The sequence below is a fragment of the Elaeis guineensis genome, chromosome 3, assembly GCF_000442705.2.
Source record: "Elaeis guineensis isolate ETL-2024a chromosome 3, EG11, whole genome shotgun sequence".
Lineage (NCBI taxonomy): Eukaryota > Viridiplantae > Streptophyta > Magnoliopsida > Arecales > Arecaceae > Elaeis > Elaeis guineensis.
In genome coordinates this window covers 5,355,433-5,364,911 of record NC_025995.2, presented here as the reverse complement: position 1 = coordinate 5,364,911, position 9,479 = coordinate 5,355,433, and the positions used below count along the sequence as shown (strand labels likewise).

Below are 9,479 nucleotides of genomic sequence, written 5' to 3'. Positions count from 1 at the left end.
CTCTCGGCTCTCACCCTCCGCCTCGTTCCGCTCCATCTCCGAAATCCCAACCCTAGGGGGAAAAGGATGGGATAGAATTCAAGGGGCAGCAAAGGCAACGGCTGCGGCGACGACGACCTATTTCAAGAAGAACCGGAGTTACCCCAGAGGCAGCGATGGCACTGGAGATATGCGCCACCACCGGGTGCTCCACGACAACCACCGTCCTAGGTGTTCCGGCAAGGTCGGCATGCGCTACTTCCACCATCCCCGTAACAAGTTCTACTGCCCCACCGTCGGTGCCGACCGCTTCTGGTCCCTCGGCCGCGACGATATCAAGGATCCCGCCACGGTTTGTGACGACAGCTCTGCCCTCTTGACCGGTGTCGCCCCGTTCAGCTACTCCGAAATTCTCAGACGGAACGTCTTCACCGGTTGTCCCCATTATTAAACCCCTGTTGTTGAAGAAATTCTCCCTCGAGCCCCCTTTAAGGCGACGGGAACCCTCAGCGACAGTTTGACAACCGGAGAACTCGCAGACCGCTGTTCTCATCCTCTCACTCTTCCTAGTCCGTGGCATCCTCTTGAGGTTGGCCTCCGGGGCGGAGGCCCCGGTGGGAGAACCCCTCGGAGAGACTCGGGGGACTGCAGACGGCGGAGAGCCGACGGAGATGGCAAAGACCGGCCGAAGGACGCTCGGAGTCGGAAAGGGCACCGATGGAGTGGCTGAGTGGTTAAGCTCTCAGGCGGAAGAAAGGCGTTGACCCTCAGGCGTAGTGAAGCCCCTGGAGGAAAGGCGGGGGCTTAAATAGGCAACGGAGCCTGGTGCAGTTATGGTGGCAGATGTCCCTAGGCCAACCAGTGCCCACCACGTGTCCCACTCACTGCAGAACATGATTGACCGTTCGCAGACTTTTATGGCGTGACGCTTATGATCACGTCCTGGTGGGAGTTCCGAAAAGACTCTTCGGGTCGCCCTAATCGAAAAAAGGCTCCAACATGCGCGCATTAAATGTCAAGATTTCCGAGAGCGGTCGTGTGCAGAATTCAAGAAAACGACTTCGGTAGTGAAAATTTTCTGTATTTCCTCCGATCGAAACTCGAACTCGAAAGTAGGGGGACTGGTGTTGGGTGTAAAACCCCCCCAGCCGAAGTTCGTGTCCGGAGTGACCCCTCGGGGATTCTACAGGAAAACTTCGTCCGGACTCCGTCTCCAATTTCGGCTGCGGGCAAACTTCGTCCGAACTCCTACGGGAGCCGGACTCCGTCTCCAATTTCGGCTACAGGCAAACTTCGGACTCCTACGGGAGCCAAACCTCGTCCCGGACTCCGGCTGCAGGCGGACTTCGCCCGGACTCCTACGGGAGCCGGGCTCCACCCCCGACTTCACTTACAGGTAAACTTCATCCGGACTCCTACGGGAGCCGGACTTCACCCACAACTCCAATTGCAGGAAGACTCATCCGGACTCCTACGGGAGTCGGACCTCGTCCCTGACCTCAACTGCGGGAAGGCTTCGCCCGGACCCCTACGGGAGCCGGGCTCCGTCCTCGACCCCGACTGCTGGTAAACTTCGTCCGGACCCCTAAGGGAGCCGGACTTCGCCCCTGACTTTGATTGTAGGTAGACTTCGCCCGGGCTCCTACGGGAGTCAGATCTCGTCTCCGGCTCCAGCTGCGGGAAGGCTTCGCCCGGACTCCTACGGGAGCCGGGCTCCGTCCTCGACCCTGACTGCTGGTAAATTTCGTTCGGGCTCCTAAGGGAGCCGGACTTCACCCCTGACTTTGATTGCAGGTAAACTTCGTCCGGACTCCTACGGGAGCCGGACTTCACCCACAACTCCAATTACAGGAAGACTCATCCGGACTCCTACGGGAGCCGGACCTCGTCCCCGACCTCGACTGCGGGAAGGCCTCGCCCGGACTCCTACGGGAGCCGGGCTCCATCCCCGATTCCGGCTGCAGGCGGACTTCGCCCGGACTCCTACGAGAGCCGTGCTCCGCCCCCGACTTCACTTACAGGTAAACTTCGTCCGGACTCCTACGGGAGACGGACTTCACCCACAACTCCAATCGCAGGAAGACTCATTCGGACTCCTACGGGAGCCAGACCTCATCCCCGACCTCAACTGCGGGAAGGCTTCGCCCGGACCCCTACGGGAGCCGGGCTCCGTCCTCGACCCCGACTGCTGGTAAACTTCGTCCGGACCCCTAAGGGAGCCAGACGTCGCCCCTGACTTTGATTGTAGGTAGACTTCGCCCGGGCTCCTACGGGAGTCAGATCTCGTCTCCGACTCCAGCTGCGGGAAGACTCCGTCCGGACTCCCGCGGGAGCTGGACCTCGTCCCCGACTTCAACTGAAGGAAGACTTCATCCGAACTCCCACGAGGGCAGGACTCCGAGCCCCTCTCAGACGGGCAGCTAGCCACCCCTCTCCACCAGGCACTCCAGTCGGACTTCGGCCGACAAGTCTGGACCCCCTGGCAGGCCACAGTAACGGCCACGATTCTGCTCCACTCCCAGCGGCGGATCCTACGCGGCTCCATTACTCCCTGGCAGGCCGCAGTAACGGCCACGATTCTGCTCCACTCCCAGCGGCGGATCCTACGCGGCTCTATTACTCCCTGGCAAGCCGCAATAACGGCCACGATTCTGCTCCACTCCCTGTGGCGGATCCTGTGCGGTTCCACCACTTCCTGACGAGTCACGACAACGGATGCCGCTCCACTCCCCGCAACTGATTCCACGTGGCGAGCCATGGTGGCAGCCACGACTCCACCCCATTACTCTTCATGATAAATTCCTCCTGGCCCTGTGCGGCCCACGACGAGACGATCATAAACAGTCGCTATCAATCCGCTACTCCCTCCGTCTATAAAGGGGGACCCCAGATATGTTATTCTCTAAGCTCTATTTTCTATCCCAAAACTCTGCTAAAATTTTCGTTCGAGCACTCCATTCTTGTTGAGGCAGAGAACTGACTTGAGCGTCGGAGGGTCTTGTCGGAGCAACCCCACCACCGGTTTAGACTTCTTTTGCAGGTCCCGACGGCGACCGCGACTCCCACGACTCCAGCTTCTCCGGCGCAGACGGATTTTTGCACCAACAATGTCTATATAATTGTATATTTTTTTAAAAAATTAATATATATTATATAAAATTATATAGAATTACAGATAGATTCGGATATTGGGATGTGAATCGAATAGTTTTTTATTCATATCCACATCAATTTTTTTTTTTATGAATATGAATATGTATATGGATATTAATGGATCCTTCAATTTTTATGCATATATATAAATTGATTTAGATAGAAAAATAGATCCGAATATTATCGATATCATTTTCATCTTTAATGTAGTCTAACCACCGCATACACCATGCATCACGAGATGGACGGCTGTATATGTATGCATCGCACAGCTCGCATGTGCGTATGGCCGTCCACCGTGCGTTAGGTGCATATATGCACGATGCATGGTGCACCACTGAAGACCCGCGCTCGGATAAAAAATATATTAAAACGTGGGACCAGGGTCGGGATTATAAATAATGAGGGGTGGGACCCGGGCACACCTCCCCCCCCCACCCCGCCCCCCCGCCCCCAGGGAGAGCGGCGGAGAACAACCCCCACCCTCTTGCAAAATCCATCCCTGTTGTCTAAGGAATGGAGTCAGAGAACAACAGATGGGTGGGACCCGGTCATCGCCCCGCCCCCTCCCCCCGGGGAGAGCGCCAGAGAACAACCCCCACCCTCTTGCAAAATCCATCCCTATTGTCAAAGGAATGGAGTCAGAGAAACGAGCACGCCCCTCTAGCACCACTCTTCCCTCTCCTCAAGGACCCAACCCCTCTCCCTCCTTATCCCCACCCAACTCCCCAACTCCAAAGGAGGAGGCGAGACCCTTAATCCTCTCTCCCGACCTTGCTCCAACTCATCGCCAAATGGAGAAGGCCTGCCCTGTCTCTAACGACCTGCCCTGTCTCTAACGACCCTCATTCCATCTCCCCAGGGAGAGCAGACCTCCTTCCTCACTGGAGTTCCCTCTCCCCATGCGGAGCAAAGCCAAGAGGCTCTTTCTTCCCCTATTAAAAGCACCTCCGAGCCATGGCCTTCTCCATCTCTTCATCAACCATTGTAGCGATAGAAAAAGAAGCAGAGCATGTCCTTCAACGATCAACAGATTCTGAGGTTCCTCCTCGACTACACTGGTGGCCATGAGCTCTCCTCATTTGGAGCCATTGATCCAGTTTACGATCCTTACGACTGGGGGCCTCATCGACTTCCTTGTAATCTTCTCCACTCTATCGATACACTGTTGTTTCTGTTGCCCAGAAATCTTCCTCACTAGCTTTTCTTGCAGGGCATGGCAGCTCAGGTGTATCTTATTACTACACCAATAACGCCAACCGAAACAACGAAGTACGGCCAGTCCAGGATGGTAGTGGCTGCTGGCGGTGTTTCCGCGGAAAAATAGCGATCAGGGATGGACAGGGGAGCAATGCCGTTATGTATAAGAACATGTTCAAGTTTATTCCACTAGGAAATGGCGGCCGTAGGAATTGGATCATGACGGAGTACACCCTTCATCCCAACATGAGTGACGGAAATAAGGTGCGAGGGGTTCATGCATGATTTTTATAAACTGAACGTTGCCACATGAATTAGTTTACGATCCACATCCTAACTGCATCTGCTTTTTGGTTTGGCTCCAATTGAGTGCATCAGGGCATCTGCGCAATCCAAAAGGAGGGAAGCTGAAGGACGTAAATAACATCAGGGCAATTGTTGTTTACGTGGATTAACATATCATGTAAAACCTTGGGGTTCTATTGTTGGATCTGGTCGAAGATTTTGTTTAAGTTTGTGTATTTTTTTTTTTTGCATGGTTGTAACCACTGTCGTTTCGCAGTAATATATTTGCAGTTCTATCTTCTTTCTTGAATTACAATGATTTCTAGTCCTAATGTTCCAAAACGAGAACATATCCATCTAATCAACCAGCAGCTTCAGTTCGGGTGCTGGATCGAATAGGGGCCAAATCAAGCAAAGTTATAATAATACATTGCCATTTACGTCGAGCATGCTAGTCCCAAAAAAAAAAAAAAAATTTATCAATTGAAGGGGAGGAGGAATAGAAGAGGAATGCTGGAGCTAGAACTGCGTCTAGTCTAGAGCAAAGTGGCGGCAAGACCATTCCAAGTCCTAGTTGGTAGGGAGAGAGAAATAAGGACCTCGCCCCTCCTAGTGGAGAGGGAATCATAGGGAGCAGGGAACACGACCACCTCTTTAGAAAGTGGGGTGAACTAGGAAAAATCCAAAGATTCAGTCCCCACCTTGGGAAAACCTATGACTTCGTATGTCATCTTGATTCCTGCCCCAAGAGTTCTTTGGTGGCGACCGGTTGGGGGGTGGGGGGTTGCGGCTGCGGTGGAGGTCGAGTGGTCCTGTCACCCATGCGTACCGTCCGTGGGGTGGGCCATATCCTCGTTTTTTTTTGGTACAAGCCATATCCTCGTTGACCCGCATACAAGTCGAGAGCAACTGGTGAATTTGTTGTTTGCTGACTTAATTAAACTGCCAAAAAGAATTTTCTAAAATAATAGATTGTCCTTTTACTTCCTTTTCCGGTTCCGAACATCTAAATAGTTTTGTTACTGTGGATACTACAGAACAGACGTCTCAGCATGTCAATCAGATACAGGGCAAAAGCACTTGCACGATTGTACTTTTGATAATTAAGATTAGAAAACTTGATTGTAATGAACATATAAATTATATTAACAAGATAATTAACTGCATAAAATTAGGTGTGATCAAAAGTACGTAGATTCGTTAGATATAAGAATAATTATAGAAAATGACATAGTAGTCATAAGATAATTTCAAATTTGGCCACATTATCTGGTGATCTTTATGCAATCGCATCTCAAATCAATTATAAAGACTAGCCAATCCAATTGGATCGGACCATGTCTAGCCAGCTGAGACGAGAGGGTTGACCCTCCTCTAATATTGAAATTAGGGGTGCTTAATTGCAAACAAGAGGAGAGTAAAGCAACGCTCCCATCCTTCTGGCTCCCAAGCTTACCAGCAAATTTGGTTTTAGCATATCTAGCCAAACAAAGCTCAGAAAGAGAGAGCCTCAGCTACACTTTCTAACTCCCCCACCCCTAGTCGAAAGTTGTCAATGAATCTGTTTACCCACCAACTCTCCCTATCCCTAGTTCTATCTAATCAGATGAAGCTCTGGAGGCCATAAATAATTCAACTTCAAACATCATTTCAGTTTCATCCTAAATTATGTTCTTTAATGATTCACTTGATTCTCTTTACCCAAAAAAAAAAATCACTTGATTCTTAAAAGTATATTTTATATGCTAAACATCATTGTCAAAAATGTTGAATATACTATTTTTCTTTCTAAGAAAGGAATATACTGAATATTACTAAACAACATAATTATTATAAACTAGGTCAAAAACAACTTATGCAAATGAGGTTATAACTGAATGTGAATGTTAAACTAATCTATAAAAAATAATATGACCAACCTAGAGATTTTAAGATAATTTTCCTAACACCCACAAAAATTGCCCTTTTAAGGCTATAATATCTTGCGAAAATTTGGAGGGCACAAAGCTATCCCTTTGTGTAATTATAACCTAGCATGGTGGTTGCATCCTTAAAAACTTGCAAAATAACGGCGGCCTCAAGTGTCTGCCTTTTCTGTTGGCAATACTAATAACCATCACCCTGTAACCAGATGATGGACCAATAACATGGTTGTCTTACCTACAATGGCCGGTAAGACAAAATTTAAGCATAACCTGCAATTGCAAGGGAAAGAAAAAAAGGTTCACAAAAATTTTATCCTGAGGCCACCAGCGACTCTGCCGGATTGCCCCCACAAATATGTTCCTCTTTCTTCCCCTATGTTCTACCACCACCGTGCCAAGCCGCCAACTCCAAGCTGAAGCTCCATTGCGGGCCTCGATAAAGCTATAGACTCTCTTGTCGGCCAAGCTTTTTTCCCGTCATTGCAACCAGATCTTGCCACCACTATTTCTGAACAATTGGTAGTGTTGGGGATTACCGACCGACCCCACTCATGCCGATTGAACATCGGGCCTACATGACCGACCGATCGATTTTGCCGACCGACCGACCAACGGATGCCGTTACCGACCGATCGACGGCAATCGACCAATCGAGGATACATCGGTCGGGCAGACCTTTTCCGCTCTCCCGACCGACTGCACCAGGGAGTCCGATGCCCGACTCCCGCGACGGGCCCGACCGACTGTCGGAGGAGTCCGAACTTCCACCCGACGCCCCTCAGCTGGCCACCGACCTATGGTCGGTCGGCTCTTCCAACCGCTTAGGTCGGTCGGCTCTTCCAACCGCCGTACTACTGCCAAAGACTGTCAGTCCTGACAACAGCATGCGGCCCTGCCGCTAGGGGCATTATCCTACCTAAGACATGGGTCAACCCTAGCGATTGGACAGTCCCACGGCGATTTGACACCTTTACGGCGACTCTGACAGTCTTCAGTGAGTTAACAATTCTTCAATTGTCCGCGCCATTAATGACGGCGCCATACCACGCTCCACTATATATATCGGGGAAGGCAACAGTGCTAGAGGTCCCTTCGAAACTCTTGGGCTTGCTCTCTCTCTCTCCCTCTCTCGCTGAGCTCCTTATTTTTTTCTCGCTGTTGCCTAGTCTCCTCGCTGACTTGACCGTTGGAGGGTCCCCACCGGAGCCATCTCCGGTCAGTGTGGACTTTCTTTTGCAGGCGCTCGTTCTCGGCGACCAGGCGATGAGGGGATTGGCCGCAACAGGTAGTTTAGCCAAAGATGCATGTACATGCTCACCTGTATAATTGCTGATATTTTTTGTATGTAAGTATGTGTGTGTACCGTGTGTGTGCATTACACACTAATGAATGAGATAAATAATTTTTTAGGTTCCTCGTGCACTATCATATTAATCCCATAGAATTCTATCCAAAGCGCTACCGGCTCCACAAATTCCCAACCGAGGACCCATCATCTCACTGAAGCCTTGGATACCATCGGCCGAACCCAGCAGCCAATTTGCATTGCTGGGCCCATCTGGCCTCGACAAATCATTCAAAGATAGTAAGACTTGCACCTAAATGTTATCACGCTAAACAATGGAGCCCCAACATCTGATTAGAAGGATTTCAGATCTCAATGGAAGTGGCTCAAAATAGATTCGGCGAGAAAAATATAAGAGAGCAAACAAAGCATGACAACGAACAAATAGACTTGCGCTAAAACAATTTAAAACAAAATTAAAGATGAGCAACACACAACTGAAAGACAATGGCCTTGAAAAATTCATGATCAGGACGCAACGATGTACAGTGTATCAATTAGTTTTCTGATCGCCCCAATCATTCACACTCCGAAGGTGACTAATTTTCTAATCTCTACCATTTGTTCTAATCTCCACAATCATTCACTCCAAAAAACAGAATGGATGAGCTCCCCCGGGGCTAGGGGCTTTCTTTTTACTTGTCCCACCATGCCAGCCAGAATAATTGACTGGGGATATTTCAGCTTTACGCAAACCCTACCATCATCCAACACAATTAACGACTCAAATTAGACACACATACAATGCCTCATTTCCTGTTAAGGACCACAATAATAGGGACAATTCCCAGCTCAATTTTTTGTCATATTTCTCATGATTAAAGAGAACTGAACAGAGACAGGCATTCATTACACCAAAGAAGGCATCTTATCATGCTAATCCTAAAATAATAGCGGAATAATTATTCAATAATTTAAATCCAAAACATAATGACCTAAATTTTTTTTTCTTTAATATCTCAATAAATTCAACAACAATTCAAAGGATTTGCATCAAATTCAATAAGCCTTTCAACCTAAAATAAAAGTATGAAGATACTGCTTCTGATCACTCTTCCATTCATATCTTATATCATCTTAATTCCTCAACATCCGTAAAAACAGTAAAATAAGAGGTAATGAGCTAGACAGCCCAGTAAGCAATGATCACTTCTCAACAGATTTCATCAGGCATATAAGTAAATAATCATTTATAGAAAATAAGCATATAGAGTTCATCAATTCAAAATCAATTTCAATTATGCAATATAATTCATGCCAAATTCATTTCTTTTCCGAAAATTCAAGTTTCTTTCGAGATTTCAATTTCTTTTGTTCTTCAATTTCTTTTCGTCAACCATGAGCTATGACCATATTTTTCCTGTGGCAGGGTCATAATACCGCGTATCTGCTTGCGGTAAGCTGCGAATCATCTGGCAGCAAAGTCCTTCGGAACCGCTGGTCTCTCTGGCGGTTTGTCGCTGGTCTCTCTGGCGACATGTCGCTGGTCTCGCTGGCGACATAAACCCTCAGGACAATCAATTGCCAATGTATATGCCCCAATTGACAGGGTCCTTAACATAGTCAGATTGTTAATTCTTATTGTTTCTTAT

At 48.6% G+C, this 9,479-nt stretch overlaps 1 protein-coding gene across 1 annotated transcript; it reads left to right on the top strand.

Annotated features, from left to right (window-relative positions):
- Positions 1 to 4,122: 4,122 nt before the first annotated feature.
- On the top strand, positions 4,123 to 4,851 carry LOC140856037 (uncharacterized). Its single transcript, XM_073253218.1, has 3 exons — positions 4,123 to 4,271; positions 4,346 to 4,596; positions 4,711 to 4,851. Exons 1-3 carry the CDS (start codon positions 4,145 to 4,147, stop codon positions 4,741 to 4,743), a joined length of 411 nt encoding a protein of 136 aa, XP_073109319.1. The 5' UTR covers positions 4,123 to 4,144; the 3' UTR covers positions 4,744 to 4,851.
- The last annotated feature ends 4,628 nt before the right edge of the window (positions 4,852 to 9,479 follow it).

Excerpts from the sequence above, each read along its gene's own strand:
- LOC140856037 (XM_073253218.1), top strand. The coding sequence starts at position 4,145 with ATGTCCTTCAACGATCAACAGATTCTGAGGTTCCTCCTCGACTACACT. Across the intron at positions 4,272-4,345 it reads GGGGCCTCATCGACTTCCTT|GGCATGGCAGCTCAGGTGTA; the intron begins GTAATCTTCTCC and ends CTTTTCTTGCAG. Across the intron at positions 4,597-4,710 it reads ACATGAGTGACGGAAATAAG|GGCATCTGCGCAATCCAAAA; the intron begins GTGCGAGGGGTT and ends TGAGTGCATCAG.